Below are 19,237 nucleotides of genomic sequence, written 5' to 3' on the forward strand. Positions count from 1 at the left end.
CACATATTAAAGAGCTTGCTTTAAAAGAAAAAATATTTCCTTCAAAAACTGTAAGGGGAAGGGCAGCTAGTGGCGCAGTGGATAGAGCACCTGCCCTGGATTCAGGAGGACCTGAGTTCAAATCTGGCCTTAGACACATAACACTCACTAGCTGTGTGACCCTGGGCAAGTCACTTAACCCCACTGCCTAGCTAAAAAAAAAAACTGTAAGGGGCAGAGCCAAGATTGCAGAGTAAAAGTAGTGACCTGCTTGAGCTACCCCCCAAACCCTTCCAAATACCTGTGAAAAATGGCTCTAAAAAAATTCTAGAGCAGCGGAGCCCACAAAAAGACAGAGTGAAACAAACTTCTGGCCCAAGACAACATGGATGGTTGATTAGAAAGGTCTATTGTGCCAGGCTGGGAGAGAAATGCAGTTCAGCATGTGTGCAGGCAAAATGGATCTCAGCAAACCAGGAGCAGGCCTCAGAGGACTGAATCACAGGCAGCTGTGGTGGTTTCCAGACTTCTCAACCCACAAACGCCAAAGACAACTTAGAAAGTCAATAGGAAAAGTCTGTGACCGCGGTGAAAGAGAAGCTTGGTCCTAGCCCCAGTCCCTGAGTGGCCCCTAGGTGGCAGCTGCTTCTGGACCTTCTGGCCCACAGACTTGAGGGCAAATCGAGTGGCTGATTAGAGGAGGACTGTAGGGATCTCTTTGCTGATGCTGAGGCAGGGTTCTCTTGCTTTGCCTATGCTTGGATCTGGGTCACAGTTCTGGGTGGCAATCCTGGGGCAAGAAGGAGTGCTGGCCTGGTAGAGCTTGTGTGGCAGTAGAGACGGAATCCTCCTCACAGTTCCAAGGCAGAAAAGAGTGCTAGACCAGAGCATAGGCCAGCAAAGGAGTAAACATCTCGCCCTTGATCATACCTAGAAGTGTCTCTGAAAACAGCTACACAAAACCCTTGAAGCTTGGACAGTACATTCTCCACAATGGAAGCAGACCTCTACCTTAACAAAGAGTTTAAAACTCAAGTAATTGGCTGGGATCATGAGCAAACTGCACACACACACAAAAAATCAGACCACAGAATCTTTCTTTGGTGACAAAGAAGATCAAAATAAACAACCAGAAGAAGACAACAAAGTCAAAGCTCCTACATCCAAAAAAATATGAATCAGTCTCAGGCCATGGGAAGAACTCAAAAAGGATTTTGAGAAGCAAGTAAAAAAAGTAGAGGAAAAACTGGGAAGAGAAATGAGAGTGATGCAAGAAAATCATGAAAAACAAGTCAACACCTTGCTGAAGGAGACCCAAAAAAATACTGAAGAAAATAACACTTTAAAAAATAGCCTAACCCAAATGGCAAAAGAGATCCAAAAAGCCAATGAGAAGAATGCCTTAAAAAGCAGAACTGGCCAAATGGAAAGGGAAGTCCAAAAGCTCACTGAAGAAAATACTTCCTTAAAAATTAGAATAGAGCAATTGGAAGCTAGTTACTTTTTGAGAAATCAAGATATTGTAAAAACAAAACCAAAAAAATGAAAAAATAGAAGACAATGTGAAATTTCTCACTGGAAAAACAACTGACCTGGAAAATAGATCCAGGAGACAGAATTTTAAAATTATTGGACTAACTGAAAGCCATGATCAAAAAAAGAGCCTAGACATCATCTTTCAAGAAATTATCAAGGAAAACTGCCCTGATATTTTAGAACCAGAAGGTAAAATAGAAATTGAAAGAATCCACCAATCACCTCCTGAAAGAGATCCCCAAAGGAAAACTCCTAGGAATCCTGTAGCCAAATTCCAGAGTTCCCAGGTCAGGGAAAAAATATTGCAAGCAGCCAGAAATAAACAATTCAAGTATTGTGGAAACACAATCAGGATAACACAAGATTTAGCAGCTTCTACATTAAGGGACTGGAGGGCATGGAATGTAATATTCTGGAGGGCAAAGAAGATAGGATTACAGCCAAGAATCCCCTACCCAGCAAAACTGAGTATAATCCTTCAGGGGAAAAAAACAGACATTTAGTGAAATAGAGTATGTTCAAGTATTCTTGATGAAAAGATCAGAGCTGAACAGAAAATTTTACTTTCAAATACAAGACTCAAGAGAAGCATCAAGAGGTAAACAAGAAAGAGAAATCATACGGGACTTATTAAGGTTGAACTGTTTATATTCCTACATGGAGAGATGATATTTGTAACTCATGAGACCTTTGTCAGTATTAGGGTAGTTGAAGGGAAAAAAATTTTAAGTACAGATAGACTGATAGATAGAGGGCACAGGGTGAGTTGAAGATGAATGGGTGATATCTGGATAAGAAGATTAAGGAGTGAGAGAGAATTATACTGGGAGAAAGAGAAAGGGATAGGTAGAATAGGGTAAATTATTTCACATAAAACAGACCAAAAAAAAGGCTTTTACTGCGGAGGGGAAGTGGGGGAAGGTGAGAGGAAATGAGTGAATCTTATTCTCATCGGATTTGACTTAAGAAAGGAATATCGTACACACTCAATTGGGTATGGAAAGCTATCTTACCTACAGGAAAATAGGAGGGAAGGGGATAAGAGAGAGGGGAGATGATAGAGGGGAGGGCAGATTGGAGGAGGGCAAACACTTCTGAGGAAGGACAGGTTCAAAAGAGATAATAGAATAAATGGGGGGGGATGAAGGGAAATATAGTTAGTTTCCTATAGCATGACTACCATGAAAGTGTTTTGCCAGACTACACGGTAAAACTTGTATCTATTTACTTGCCTCCTCAATGAGGGTGGGTGGGGAGGGAGGAGGGAGAAAATTTGGAACCCAAAGTTTTAAAAACAAATGTTAAAAAATTGCTTTCACGTGCAACTGGGAAATAACATATACAGGCACTGGGAATAGAAATCTATCCTGCCCTACAGGAAAACAAAAGAGGAAGGGGATAAGAGAAGGGGGGAGGGGAGACAGAAGGGAGGGCAGATTAGGGAAGAGGTATTCAGAATGCACACCGTCTTGGGGCTGCGGGAGGTATGACATGGGGAGAAAATTTGGAACTCAAAATCTTGTGGATGTGAATGTTGAAAACTAAAAATAAATTAATTAATGGATCTTAAAAAATAAAAATTTTAAAAAACTGTGAGTAAAGATGATTTCTACATTACCTGTAAATATAGTTTATTTGATTTCAATTTAGCTTCCAGTTTTAGCAGTCTTTTTGCTGCATCTGGTACTTCTAGTTTCATCTTTATCATGCATTTAGTTTCTCGAACAATTTCTAAAATTTTGGGATCAAAATTAACCAACAATTTCCCAGTTTCTGGATGCCGTACGAAAAGCGTAGCTTGTAGAGCTGCAAATAAATTAGGATTTTTGTTAATTATTCTACCTTGTCCTCATTTTAGACCAACAAGCTGTCCACCCTGCCATGCAAGGGAGGAAATACAGCTCCAGGTAGAGAATTTAAGCCTAGAGGCCTATTGAATCCCAGTATTTTTTCTTTCTTTCTTTTCTGGCAGCAGGGCAAGGAAGACTTTTGTAAGATATTATTAAGTGTCAAAATGGATTCTTAATGGTGTCAGTGCCCTGGGGGAAAAAAACCAAGATGTTTGCTGGACCAATGCAATGTGAGGAACTATCATACTCCCACACAATGTTTTGGTGTATTTGGTATACCTTCTCAATCCAGTATGTTTCTCTAAAGAGGTTGAAGAACATGTCCAATCATAGGTCACAGAATAAGTTTCAAAATCAGCAAGAAATATTTAGTGAGTACCAAAAATGCTTATGAAACTGTGATTGTAAACTTCTAGAAGGTATGAACTGTGTATATCACTTAACAGAGTCTATGTATAAGTACATTTTTTAATGACCAATATGTAAAAAACAAAGAAATAAATGTGGTCCTTACTAAGGTGGTTAAGAATGGCTATTCTAATAATGATCAATGAAAGCACACAGTACTGGACATGAAGTTGGTATGAATTAAATGCTATTACAATGAAGACCCTTGCAATGAAATTTTTTTATACAATAGCCAATGCCATAAAGTTCCAATAACTTGAAATAATTTGGACACTCCTTAAAAAGTAAGCTGACCTCTACTATTCTCATGAAAAATAAATAAGATTTTGGAAACTTGGACAAAACTCTGACAAAAGCAATGAGGTGGTCACAAAAACCAATTTAGTTCCACATGAATAGCAGACTGGAACAGAATTTCTGAAATACCCTCCAAATGTTTAGATATTCTAACTGGTCTTCTCACAAAAGAAGCACTAGGCTTGGAATCAGGATGACTCATCTTAATTAGTTTATATCTGGCCTCAGAAACTTACTAGTTGTATGACCCTGTTTGCCTCATCTGTAAATGAGCTAGAGAAGTAAGCGGCAAACCACTCCAGTATCTTTGCAAAAAAACCCCAAATGGGGTCACAAAGAGTCAGACACAACTAAACAATATTATGGAACAATAAATTCTAACTTCTAGCTTCTCTTATCATTATTACTGTATAGATATATGCCTTTCAATACAATCAATGTATACAATATTATTTTGTGCCCTGCTTTTTAAAATTAAGATGACATTACATATAGTAAATGCTTAATAATTTTTTTCATTTATTCATATACTTTTCATCTGTTATATATGTCTATACATACACAGTATTACTATCCACAAACTTTATGTACATGTACCATATAGTTTGTTTTGTCATTCCTTTATTGCTTCGTATGTTGCTGGTTTCTTTTTTTTTCCAAAACTACTATTTATTTTCCTTTTGTGTCATTTTCTTGGCTCATATTCGCAAAGGGAGGACTGATATAATAAAGGATATGGATGCTCCTTTTTAGCTATTATATAATGCCAAATAATATCCTGAAATATTGAAACCATGTATTGTACCATTTATAATTGATGTAACTATCTCATCATATTGTTGTAAATCATGGATTTTTACTTTTTATAAGTTAAATTAGTATATAACAATACTTTGTTTTCATTTGCATTTCTTTGTCAGTGAGGCTATGGATTTTCTCTTATCTAGATTTATTGCCTGTATTTTCTCATCTACTGGAAATTGCAACTTTTTTTTTTCTGGGCCTGTCACTAACTTGTTTAGCTCTCCTTCTTCCACCCCTTTTTGCTTTACCTCTCCTAGTCCAATCACCCTATCCTGGAGGTAGAGATAAACTGGCCTGGGTTATTGTTGACCCCAGACAAACTCAGAAGCCAGAAAGGACACTGGGGGATTGGGGAAGATGGGAATTGGGAACTGGGAGCACTGAAGAGGTCTAGAAGATCTGTGCAAAATATTGATATGAGTAGAAAAGGTGCTACCAGTTGCTGGGAGGAAACAGGTTTCATACCCTAAATTTCACTTTGATCCAAGGTAGAGTTTAGTTGGTGATGGGAGGGTCCATGATCTTATAGATTCCCTAGGTAATGGTATTTGTCCTTTCTCTTCTCTGACAATGCCATCACTCTAGTGCAGGTCCTCATCACCTCATGCCTGGACCACTGCAATAGTCTGCAGTAGGTCTACCTGCATCAAGTCTCTCCCCACTCCACTCCATCCTCCATTCAGCCACTAAAGTGACTTTTCCTAAAGTAAAGGTCTGATCATGTTACCCCCTGCTCTATAGCCTCAGTAGCTCCCTGTTGCCTCCAAGATAAAATACAGAATGCTCTATATGGCATTCTAAGTTTTCCATAACCTAGTCCCCCCCTGCCTTTCCAGTCTTCTTTCACTTCATTCCCTGCCACATACTCTTTGAGAAAGTGACCCTGGCCTCCTGATCTCCTGGCACTCTCTGGCTGACTCCCATGCCTGGAACACTCTCCTTTGTCCCCTCTAACTCCTGACCTGCCTGGTTTCCTTCAGCTAAAATCCCATCTCCTACAAGAACCATCTCCAGACTCCACCTCATTCCTATCCCTTCCCTCTGTGATTATCTACACTTTGTCCATAGTTATTTGCTCCAGTAGGGCAGGGAGTAGTGCATAAAGCCACAAAACAGTGGCTGCAGGAGCCACAGGTATAGCAGAGTCTCTCCCATCTCTCCCTTCTGAAGGTGCCTTCCTAATTTGCTGAGAAGTGCAGAGAACGTCAGGTGGAAGGAGAAGATGGTAGGGAAAGGAGAATGCCAGAGGAACCAGGCAAGAACAAATGACATCACCGTCAGCTAGGAGAGAAGGACAGAGCAGCTACACTACAAGTGCCCAAGGTTTGCCAGGCACCTGGGGAAGGGGCTATAGGATGGTTGTTATGTTCCATGACACCTGTTTGTTTTCTTTTGCTGGTTAACAGAGAAACCTTTTGATTCTTTGAAGTTTGTGAACCAAGTAAATCATTGGCAGCTGGTGGCTCAGTGACTAGAGCAGTGGCCTGGAGTTAGGAAGAAGTTGTTCAGTTTTTTCAGTTCTGTTCAACTTGTGACCCCATTTGGGGTTTTCTTGGCAAAGATACTGGAGTAGTTTGCCATTTCCTTCTCCAGCTTATTTTACAGAAGAGAAACTGAGGGAAACAGAGTTAAGTGACTTGCCCAGGGTCACATAGCTAGTAAGTGTCTGAGGCAGGGGTGGGGAACCTGTGGCCTCAAGGCCACATGTGGTACTCTAGGTCCTCAAGTGTGGCCCTGTGATTGAATCCAAACTTCACAGAACAAATCCTTTTATTAGAGTCTACAGTCCTTTTACTAAGGGGATTTGTTCCGTGAAGTTTGGATTCAGTCAAAGGGTTGCAATTGAGCACCTAGAGTGCCACATGTGGCCTTGAAGACACAGGTTCCCCACCCCTGAGGCCAAATTTTAACTCAGGCATTCCTGACTCCAGGTCTGGCACTCTGTCCACTGTACCACCTTGCTGTCCCAGGAGTCTGGAAGACCCGAGTTCAAATTCTCCCTCAGGCACATACTAGCTATATTACCCTGGGTAGGTAAAAATCCCTCTTGGCCTCAGTTTTCTTACAGGTTGTTGTGAGGATCAAACGAAATAACTCATACAAAGCAGTTTGCTACATAAATGCTAAGCTATTTGCATGTGTATACAATGGGAGCGTGGCAAAAAACACACTGAAAGGTGTCATGATGTTTTCATTCTGGGGATGGAGAGGAGGAAGAGGCAGAAAAGGAGTCAGAGAAGTAGGTGATCTCCCCCAAATATACCCAAGCCCTTTGTTTCATATGAGTCACTGACACAAGAGTTACACACATAAGCAAACTGTGTGTTCATCTCTTTTGACCACTGATCAAGTGGGCTCTAGATATTTATCTTATGTGTTTGTATCATATGTTATGGACTTCGGATAATAAACATGGAATAAACATGGAACATTTTTTGAGTATTTTTTTTCTCATTCATTCTTTTGGGTTCCTAGTGGTATTTATATAATTTAATTGTGTAAATACACCTTATCTTTAGATATTAAACCATATTATGTGACTATAGTGCAATATGGGATTTGGAGTAAGGGAAGTAATAACGTTCAGCTCCTTCACATGCTGCTGGTTACCATCCACCTGACCTTGGGAAAGTCAGCTACCACTTTTGGTGTATGTTTCATCTACAAAATAAGAGGGTTAGGCTAGATGAACAGATTCTCGGCCACTCTAACACTCTTTCCTTTTACGATATCTATCTTCCATTTCTTTAATGGTCTTGAATCTATTTTCCCCTCTATAAATGGCATAAATATGTTATTCCACTTTCTTCTGTTGTTTTAACAGATTTTTAACAACTGTTTAACTCTTTGACACATCTGGAATTTATTATAGCATATGGTAGCAATTCAAAATTGTCCCCAAAGCATTTGTGAAATGGTGACTCTTTTGCCCACCGTTTGTGTTACATCTGGTTTGTCATATATCAAGCCATTAATACAGTTTAAATCTATTGCTGTGATCTTTATTCTATTGATCAATTTTTTAACCCAAATACCATATGCTTATGATAACTGTCATGTTGTAATGTTTCAAAACCCAGTAATCACTAGACTATCAGTCTATCAATTTCTATAAAATATCACATAGAGACTTTATTTGGTATTACATCTATATATTAGCTTGGTGAATATTGTCATATTTATGATATTAATGTTCCTTGCCAGCAGCTAGTTATAGCTCTCCACTTATTCATGTTTTCCTTTATTTCTCCCATTAAAACTTAGAGTTTTCTTGGAATAAATCTCATGTCCTAAGTTAAACTAATATCCAAGTGTTTAATAGTTTTTGTTATCATTATTGTGAAAAGAATTTATTTTTTCTCTGCATTTTCTACACCTGTGTCACTACATTATAGGAATACAATTGATTTTTCTGGATTTATCTTATATTCTTTTACAGCTTAACTAATTTGTTACTACTATTAATTTTTGACTCATTTATTTTGATTTTCTAGGTATACAATCATGTCATATGAAAAAGTGACATTTGTATTTCGTTTATCTATGCCTTTTCTAGTACTATAGACAGTGTCTCAAAAGTCTGAGCGCACTTTTAAACTAGTAAAGCTTAGCACAGTTTAGAAGTTCACTAAGACTTTTGAGAAATCATGCATACAATCATGGTGTGATGAAGATAAACCCTGTCTTATTACTGTTTTTAAAAGGGAATGTGCCTCAGTTGAGTACCATGTTGATTCTTGGTCTTAAATAGTTAACTCTTTACAAATGAAGAACAAAATCCTCCACAGTTAATTCCCTCAAGTCTTTCTCTGATGCCTAGATTCTTAAAGGCTATGCAAAGGAACTGAATTCTCTGGCACATCCTACCAAACAGGAAGGGTTCAAGTATGAGTCCTGCAATGAACTATATGTCTATCTTCTAGGGACCAATAGAGCTAAATAGGAAGAGGCTCATCGCTAGAGTTAGCCAAAAGGCAAAGGTTTTTTTGTTGTTGTTGTTTCACTGTGTTTTCTATCATGAAAACTATATAACTAAGGCATAGAAAGTTTGTAATCTGTTTGGGCAGCTAGGTGGCCCAGTGGATACAGTGCTGGGACTGGAGTCAGGAAGACCTGAGGTCAAATTTGGCCTCAGACATTTACTAGGTGCATGACCCTGGGCAAGTCACTTAACTGTTTGATTCAGTTTCTTCTTCTGTAAAATGAGCTGAAGAAGGAAAGTGCAAACCACTCAAGTGTCTTTTCTAAGAAAATTCCAAATGGGGTTACAAAGAGTCAGACACAACTGAAACAACTGAACAACAATAATCTGGTTAGTGAAGGGATTCCTGAAATCAATTCAGTCACAAAGTGCTGAAGTGAATTTCACCCAGAATACCTACTGAATTTTATCAAATGCCTTCTTAGCATCTTTTGAAATTATTTACAACTTACTTTTTTATTTCTATTTTCTCTGCCTTGGAGATGGACACACTGGAAATATGGGACAAAAATGACTAACAGAGATCAAGATAAATAAGACCAGAGTAGGAGAAGACCTAGCTGACTCTGATGAATTCAAGTCATCTAGCACAGATGAATTATACCCACAGGCCCTGAAAAAGCAGCTGATGTGATTGTCAAGTCACTTTTGGTGGTATTTGAAAGATCATGGGAAAAAGGAGAGGTACCATAAGATTGGAGAACCCAAACATGGCTGCAATTTTTTAAAAAAGGGATAGAATCTATAAACTATAGACTCTTAACTTTGATTCCTGGGGAAAATTATAAAATAAATTATTACAGAGAGCTAGTGAATATTTAGACAGGAAAGTATTACAAAAAGCCAGCATGCTTCATCAAGGAAAGTTCATCCCAGAATAATCTCATTTCCTTTTTCGACTAGTTACTAAACTAGCAGGAAGGAAGTAGAAAGGTTCTGTAGATACAGTTTAGAATTTAGAAAAGCTTTTGACACAGTATCTCATATTACTCTTGTGGAGAAGATATAGTGATACGAATTAATTAAAATTAATTTAAAAATTTAGATGAATTCAGATGTAGTTGGATGGCCAGACTCAAAGAGTTGCTAATGGTTCAATGTTAATGTGTCAGGACATCTTCCAATGCAGTAATCAAGGGATCTGTGGTTGACCTTGTGCTGTTTTCATTTTAATCAATGACATAAAGGTCTACACTTGCAACAACTTTTTAAGTGACACTAAACTTCAAGGAGTAGCCAGTAACACACTGGATGACAGAGTCAAGATCTAAAAGCATCTTGATAGGCAATACCACTGGGCTGCATCTAATAAGATGAAATTCAACAGGGATAAATTTAAAGTCTTGCACTTGGACACAAAAGAAAATCAGCTTCACAAATATAAGATGAGGGAAGCAAGTTATTCTGAAACATGTCTGCGAATTTTAGTGCACTGAAATTTCAGTATGTGTAAGCTGTGAGGTGTAGCAGCCAAGAAGCTGATACAATCTTGGACGGTATTAAGAGAGGGCATAAATAGCTTACAGGGACAAGGGCAGTGATGGTTTCTCTATGCTATGCTCTTGTCATACTTCGTCATTATTACTGTGTTCAGTTGTGCGTGCCACAATTTAAAAAGAACATTGGTAAGTTGGATAGTGTCCAGAGAAGAGCAACCAGCAGGTGAAAAGCCTTTAGTCTCATGTCATATGAAGATCAGCTGAAGAAATTAAGCATGTTCAGCCTGGAGAAGAGAAGACTCAGGGGAAACATTATAGCTTTTTTCAAGTATTTGAAGGGCTGTCATATAGAGGAAGAATTATTTTTTTTCTGTTTGACCCAGATGGTGGAACCAGGAACAGTTAGCAGAACATGCAAAGAGGCCAATTTAGGTTTGACAACAGGAGAGGCAGTGGGTTTTCTCCTTGCAGATGTTCAAGCAGATACTGGCAGACAAATTTTCTGCAAGGTTATAGTGGGAATTCCTTTTATATATGGACTGATGGACATGGTGGTCCCTTCCAATTCTCAAACTCTATATTCATGTGAAAGTATATAATATTATATAATATTTACTATTTTCCTCACTATTAATATGATTAATTACAGGAACACTCTTCCTTTGTTGCAAAACCTTTTCAGTGTAGATATAAAACTTAGTGATACTGATAATTCTTTTCATATGTTCTTAAACTCTATTTCTAAATGGCCAGGCCGAGGGGGCGGAGCCAAGATGGTGGAGTAAAAGCAGTGACTTGCTTGAGCTCTCTCCCAAACCCCTCCAAATACCTGCAAAAATGGCTCTAAACAAATTCTAGAGCAGCAGAACCCACAAAAAGACAGAGAAACAAGCTTCCAGCCCAAGACACCCTTGATGGTTGATTGGAAAGGTTTCTCGTGCCAGGCTGGGAAAGGAGCACAGTTTAGCTTGAGCATGCAGGCAAAAATGGGGCCTCAGGGAACCTGGAGCAGGCCTCAGGGGACTAAATCAAAGGGAGCTGTATTGGTTTCCAGACTTCTCAACCCACAAATGCCAAAGACAACTTAGAAGGTCAGTAGGAAAGGATTTGGCTTAAGGAAGGAATAACATACACACTCAACTGAATATGGAAATCTATCTTACCCTACAAGAAAATAGGGGGGAAGGGGATAAGACAGTGGGGGTGGGGGTGGGGGAGAGACAGAAGGGAGGGCAGATTGGGGGAAAGGGTAATCAGAAGCAAACACTTCTGAGGAGGGACAGGGTCAAAAGACAGAACAGAATAAAGGTGGGGGGAATAGGATAAAGGGAAATATAGTTAGTTTTTCACAACATGACTACTATGAATTGTTTTGCATGACTATACAAGTATAACCTATATCGAATTGCTTGCCTTCTCAATGAAAGTGGGTGGGGAGGGAGGAAGGGAGAGAATTGAGAACCCAAAACTTTAAAAACAAATGTTAAAAGTTGTTTTTACATGCAATTGGGAAACAAGATATACAGGCAATGGGGTATAGAAATCTAACCTGCCCTACAGGAAAATCGAAGGGGAAAGGGATAAGAGAAGGGGGGAGGTGACAGAAGGGAGGGCAGATTAGGGGAAGGGGTATTCAGAATGCATGCCGGTTTTGGTGGGGGGAGGGGCGAGACGGGGAGAAATTTTGGAACTCAAAATCTTGTGGGAATGAATGTTGAAAACTAAAAATAAATAAATAATAATAAATACATGGGCAGGCCATGGACAAAATTGTTGCTTTTAAGAGAGGCACAGATGGGTAGGGCCTGTGGCTAGGAAGAAATACAGACCCTTCACATCAGAAGTCCTTAACCTAGGATACATGGATCTATTTTAGGGGAGGAGATTGAGAATTTAAAAAAATACATAAATAACTATATTTCAATATAGTTTTCTTTGTAGTCCTAAGTATTTTATTTTATGCATTTAAAGACATTAACCTTAGAAAAGGGATTTATTGGCTTCACCAGATTGTCAAAGGGGTGTATAACTCAAAAAGAGTTAATAACCCCTGATTTACACAAATCATGCTAACCAGCTATGCCTGTTCTATACCTGCTTTTCATTTAGTTTTCTTGTCTGATTCCTTGGTTCCAGGTTCCACATTCCAGTTCCTGGAAATACAAGTTGTAGAGGGGCTAGGGATGTTCAGACATTTGTAATCATAGACGACTGAAATGTTCATTTAATAAATAAGAATTTTGATAACTGTAAACATTAGATTTAATTTAATACAATTTAAATACAACTTTGAAATTATTCAAAATCATCTGACTTAAATCCAAAAGCTATACTTTTTTTTACATAACTACATACATACCATATTGTAACTGTGAGATCTCTTTGACCCAGGCTGTATGATAAAGTACTTCAAATTCCACTAAAACATAGGAAATTTTGTTGTATTGTCGAATAACTGCTTTACCCTCTGGACTTGACAAGATGTCTGAATTTTTCTGTTTTGGGAAGTTTTGGGGGGAACAAAAGAAGGGTCAGTTACTGATCGTTCTTAAAGCCCAGTTTTTTTAAAATATCAATTCAATTCAGTAAACATTTATTAAGTGCTTACTATGTGCCAGGCATTGTGCTAAGCTTTGTAGATTAAAAAAAAGAGGTAAAATATAGTTCCTGCCCTCAAGGAATTTACAATATAAGGAGGGGGGTTACATGCAAACTCATATATACAAAGCAAGCTGTATATAGGATAAAGAGAAAAATAATTAGTTGAGTGAAGGACTTGCATTAAGAGAGGTTGGCAAGGACTTCCTATAGAACGTGAGATTTTAGGTGGGACTTAAAAGAAGCCAGGGAGGTCAGTAGCTGGACGGAGGACAGAGACTATTCCAGGCATGGGGGACAACCAGAGAGAATGTCTGGATCTCAGATATGGAGTGTCTTGTTAGTGGAACAGCCAGGAGGCCAGGGTTACTGGATCAAAGAATACATGTTAGGGAGTAGGCTATTAAGAAGACTAGAAAGGTAGGAGGTGGCTAGGACTTTGAATGCCAGACTGTTTTGTATTTGATCCTTCAGTCAATAGAAAACCACTGAAATTTATTGAGAGATAGAGAAAGAGAGAGGGAAAAGGGGGGGGAGAGAGAGAGAGAGAGAGAAGAGAGAGAGAGAGAGAGAGAGAGAGAGAAGAGAGAGAGAGAGAGAGAGAGAGAGAGAGAGAGAGAGAGAAGGCTATTGAAAAACCGAGGCATGAGGTGATGAAGGCTTGCATTAGAGTGGTGGTGTCAAAGGAGAGAAGAAGGCAACAAAATAAAGATCTTAACAACAGGCTTGATTTAAAATAATGATATTTAATAGGAATAAATATAAAGTTCTATACTTGTGCTTTAAAAAATCAACTTCACAAATACCAGCTAGAGGATAAAGAAGATAAAGATAACAGAGGATAAAGCACTGAGTCTGGAGTCAGGAAGACCTGCTGTATGAACCTGGGCAAGTCACTTATACCTCTATTTGCCTCAGTTCCTCAACTGTAAAATGGGGATAATAATAGCATCTATCTCCCAGTTGTTGTGATGATCAACTGAGATAATAATTGCAAAATGCCTGGCACATAGTAAGCACATTATGAAGTTAGTTGTTATTATTATTATTAAAAACATTATTATTATTATTATTATTATTATTATTATTATTATTGTTTAAAATACCAAATAGCATGAGCAGAGGGGAGGGAAGGTTTGATAATGAGTAATCTAAAAAAGATCTAAGGGTTTTAGTGGGCTACAAGCTCACTGTGAATAAATAGTATGATATGGTGGCTTAAAAAGCTCCATTAAGAGAGTTAGTGTCCAGGGTAAGGGAGATGTTAGACCTGTGGGCTGTGCCCTTTTCAGATTATATCGAGAGTACTGTGTTCAGTTTGGGGTAACATATTTTAGGAAAGATACTAACAAGTTGGACAGCAAGCTGTTTTAGAAGTAAGCAATAAATTATTTTTATGCCATAAGAAATACATGCAGAATATAAAGACATATGAGAAGTCATGCAGAGCAAAGATCAAAATAGCAGTATAAATGCTGATTATAACTATGTAAATAGTAATAAAAACAAAACTTAGAAAATACACTGAAGAGAAGAATAATTTTAGAAAAAAACAGATTATTTCATTACTATTTTGTTAATGTTTGTAATTCTTATAAAAGAAATTATAAATGTGGAAGTTTATGATTTCATGTAAAATCATTTTTGTTCTTATTTATGAATTTAAATACTTGTATTTATTGCTAGTTAAGATCATAATTTTTGAAATCTTGAATTTAAACAAGTCTTTATAATTTGAGGCATTTTCCTTAAAATGATCTTGTAAGATGACAAAAGTCCGATTATCCCACTTAACAGATGAGTCTCAGGGAAGTTAAGTAGCTTGCCCTAGGTCATACAGACAAAGAGGCAAAGCCCAGACTGAAAGTCAGGTCTTCTGACTACCAGTGCTATGCTGGATCAAACTGACCTTTTGACAGAACTCCTTAGGTAGTAATTAAAAGTACTATGCTTTTGACTTACAAAGAACCAAGATTTTTCCTGGTTGCTGGAAATTATGTGAACATAGCTGCTGCTTCTATAAAATGAGGTGGTTATATTTATGATCTCTCTGGATTTTTCTAGCTCTAAATCTTTTTATTTGCTGCCAGAATCATTAAGAACATATGTGCTTATATAGTTTTTATAATGATGATCAACTTTTTTGTGAACTCATTGCAAAAGTGATGCATCAATTGGAAAAATATTAATTGCTCATGAGTAGGCTGAGCCAATACAATAAAAATGATAACTACCTAAATTAATCTATTTATTCAGTGCCACACCAATCAAAAAATGAAAAATTATTTTATAGAGCTAGAAAAACTAATAACAAAATTCATCTGGAAGAACAAAAGGTCAAGGATATCAAGGACATTGATGAAAAAAAAAAGGTGAAGGAGGGTGGCCTAGGTGTACCAGATCTCAAATTGTATTATAAAACAATAATTATCAAAATGATCTGGTCTGGCTAAGAAATAGAGTGGTGGATCAATGGAATTGATTAGGAACACATTACATTATAGTAAATGACCATAGAAATCCAATATATATAAATCCAAAGGTCGAAACATTTGGAACAAAAACTCATTATTTGACAAAAACTGCTGAGAAAACTGGAAAACAGTATGTCAGAAACTAGGTATAGACCAATATCTCACACCATATATCAAGATAAGGTCAAAATGGGTGGATGATTCACCAATAAAGAGTGATATCATAAGCTAATTAGGAAAGCATGAAATAGTTTATTTGTCAGATCTTTGGATAAGGGAAGAATTTAGGACCAAAGAAAATGTAGAGGGCATTACAAAATGTAAAATAGATCAAATTTTGATTATATAAAATTCAAAAGTTTTTGCACAAACAAAACCAATGCAATCAAAATTAAAAGAAAAGCAGAAAACTGGGGGGAAATTTTTGCAACAATTACCTCTGACAAGGGCCTCATTTCTCAAATGTATAGAGAACTGAGTCAAATTTGTAAAAATACAAGTCATTCCCCAATTAATAAATGGTCAAAGAATATAAAGAGTCAGTTTTCAAATAAAGAAATCAAAGCTATCTATAGACATATGAGAAAATGCTCTAAATCACTACTGAATAGAGAAATGCAAACTAAAACAACTCTGAGGTACCATCTCACACCTATCAGCTTGGCTAATATTACAGAATAGAAAAATGATGGATATTGGAGGGGATGTGGGAAAACTGGGGCATTAATGCATTATTAGTGAAACTGTGAACTGATCTACCCATTCTGGAAAGCAATTTGGACTATGCCCAAAGGGCTATAAAACTGTGCATATTCTTTGAAACAGCAATACCACTGCTAGGTCTGCATTCCAAAGTCATCAAAAAAAGGGTAAAGGACCTATTTGTACAAAAATATTTATAGCAGCTCTTTTTGTGGTGACTAAGAATCAGAAATCGAGAGGATGCCCATCAATTGGGGAATGGCTAAACAAACTGTGATATATAATTGTGATGGAATATTATTGTGCTATTAAAAATGACAAATAGGATGATTTTAGAAAAACCTAGGGGCAGCTAGGTTGCGCAGTGGATAGAGCACTGGCCCTGGAGTCAGGAGGACCTGAGTTCAAATCTGACCTCAGACCAAACACTTCACATTTACTAGCTGTGTGACCCTGGGCAAGCAACTTAACCCCAATCGCCTAAAAAAAAACCCCCAAAAAAAGAAAACACACAGAAAAACCTGGGAAGACTTACATGAACTGATGCAAAGTGAAGTGAGCAGAAAGAGGAGAACATTGTACACAGTAACAGCAGTACTGTATATGAAGAACTATGAATGACTTAGCTATTTTCAGCAATACAATGATCCAAGACAATCCCAAAGCACTAATGATGAAGCATACTATCTGCCTCCAGAGAAAGAACTGACATTGTTTGAATATAGACTGAAGCATGCTATTTTTCACTTTCTTTCTTCCATTCTTTTTCTTTTATTCAAATCTTCTTGTACAAAATGATTAATATATAAATGTTTTACATGACTACACATGTAACCTATACCTGATTGCTTACCATCTCAGGGAAAAGGGAAAGACAGAATTTGGAATTCAAAACTTTAAAAAATGTTAAAAAAAATTTTGACATGTAATTAGGAAAAAATTATGTGCGTGTGTGTATGTATAGTAATGCATCAAATACTAGATTATGGCCACTTTATATAATGTGATAGAAGATTTTAAGATTATAGCAAGAGGTAGAACAGCTTTAATGTAAGAATTTTCATTAAATGGAACAACATATTAGTCAAAACAATGTCATATGTATAACATAATTATCAGCGTACATAAAAGTAGTTGATTGGCTCACTAATCCGTCGGTAGAGCTGCCTCACCCACAGGATCTTTCCTGCTACAGGAGGCATGTTTCTGGCAAGGGGAGGATCTTCTTTGTAAGCAAGATAAAGCTATAATTTAAAAACTGCTGTCAAATATATGATGGTAAACATAACGGTATATATCCATTTTCCCACTGTTAAACCAATATACATCTATCATGACCAATAACCTGCTGCTCAATCATAACTATCCATAACACATTTTCTTGCCTACCTCCCACCTCCACATACATACATGTTTCCACCACCATACTCAATTCTGAGGAAGAAATAAAAGAGCGAGCACCTGTTTACAATGAATATACACGTCTATGGGCAAAAATACAAAAATGGCTCCTGTGGAACAAATCAATTCTCATGGGTAGTAAAGAGGTGTACAACTAATTGCCCTGAAGAATTATCTTCGGCCTAAAAACTAAATGGTATCAAAGATTTTCAAAAGAAATATTTTTATATGAACACATTATTCCAAGTTTCAAATCTGAACAAAATGTTTACCTTTTTTGTAGATTCAAGTTCAGCACCATAAAACTGAAGAATGCGCTGAATTATGTGCAATTTCTAATTGAAGGCACGGAATGTTCAACTTTTGAAATCTAAAAGCAATTGAAATGGAATTATTTCATGAATTATATGATTACTACTTAACTACTCATGAAATATATTTAAGAATTTGTTGTCAGAATTGAACTGACCTAAATTTATTAATGCATTGAACACATACTCATAATTTGAATGCATGTATCAACCCTACATTTAAAAAATTATGTTCAGGAAGCATTAGAGTTATAGGATTTATGGCAAAAAAAGTTGCCAGTGAATAACCACAGCCATCAAAGAAATCAATCTCTAATAGTATGTTTTGCAGCAAGGTATGGTAGATATTGTTGGACCTGATGTCAGGAAACCTTAGGTTCAAGTACAACCTCAGTTACTTACCAGCTGTGTGACCCTAGGCAAGTCACTTAACCTCTATCTGCCTCAGTTTCCTCATCTACAAAAGGGGATAATAATAGCACTTACCTTCCCAGATTGTTCAGAGGACAAAATGAAAAGCTCTTTGCAAATCTTAAAGGTCTACAAAAATGCTAGGTATTTATAATAATGATTAGGATCTTCATGCTTTCATAACATTTTTACTTTTTAAAAGAACCTCTAAATATTATTTTATCTGAAAACCAACCCCTTGAAGTAAGTCATATGTTATACTCAATTTACTGAAAAAGAAAATGACTTCAGGATTGTGACTTGCTCAAGGTCAAGTAGCAGCTCATCTAGGGTACAGCGAGGACAAAAAAACCTAGATCTAATCTCTAAGGTAGTTGCTCAGAGCAGTTGTGGCCACTGGGGAGAATTTTAACAAGAACAATGAAACTATTCCCTTTGGCCCTTATTCCTCCCTCGTTTATCCCTCCCACCCTGCTACCCACAACTTGTTCATGTGGTTATTACAGAGCTGCCACCAGCCTGTTCTGGTTGGCTCTGTAGGGAAGAGCAGGGAGTTGTAGGAACTTTCAGCGGTAAAGTAGAAAAAAAATGGGATCTGCTTGCTCTGATTTTACTATTAGAAATGGTAGCCTTTTTTTCTGCTGCTTTTCTGCTCTTTTCAGCCACTCTTAACTGTCATATCCAGAGGGTGAAGATCCTAGTTCATTCACAGTCAGGACACCATGAAATGAACTTCTGAGAGGGGAAGGACTTTCGTTCCCCTGCTCTTTCTATTTTAGCTCCAAGAAATAGGCCTAGGGGTATTTGTTTCTGTTCTGTGTTGTTTGTTCTCATTTTCAGATGCTGGAGGTGATCCTCATGGACCCAGGAGTTCAAGCCATAGTGACCTTGGAGCCAGGATTGCAGGTAGGGTGTACAACTGGGAGCCCAGCAGGGAAGTCTTAAAAAGCCAGGGTACCTAGGATGTAAGCCTGAGAGGGTTTTTGGACTAGAAACTGGGATTGTGCTCTATAGGAATCAAGCTGAGCTATGGACCTAAGCCTGT

The 19,237-nt window shown here is 37.5% G+C and overlaps 1 protein-coding gene across 1 annotated transcript in view; it reads right to left on the reverse strand.

The window, feature by feature from the left end:
- DNAH8 (dynein axonemal heavy chain 8) overlaps positions 1 to 19,237 on the reverse strand; it is a 419,266-nt gene that overhangs the window by 319,756 nt on the left and 80,273 nt on the right. Inside the window, 5 exon segments of the mRNA XM_078155390.1 lie at positions 3,134 to 3,321; positions 12,655 to 12,790; positions 17,194 to 17,313; positions 17,743 to 17,800; positions 17,802 to 17,840. Of these exon segments, the coding sequence (XP_078011516.1) occupies positions 3,134 to 3,321; positions 12,655 to 12,790; positions 17,194 to 17,313; positions 17,743 to 17,800; positions 17,802 to 17,840 (541 nt within the window).

The sequence above is a fragment of the Phascolarctos cinereus genome, unplaced genomic scaffold (assembly GCF_003287225.1).
Source record: "Phascolarctos cinereus isolate Bilbo 61053 unplaced genomic scaffold, phaCin_HiC Scaffold_5;HRSCAF=322, whole genome shotgun sequence".
NCBI classification, from domain to species: Eukaryota; Metazoa; Chordata; class Mammalia; order Diprotodontia; family Phascolarctidae; genus Phascolarctos; species Phascolarctos cinereus.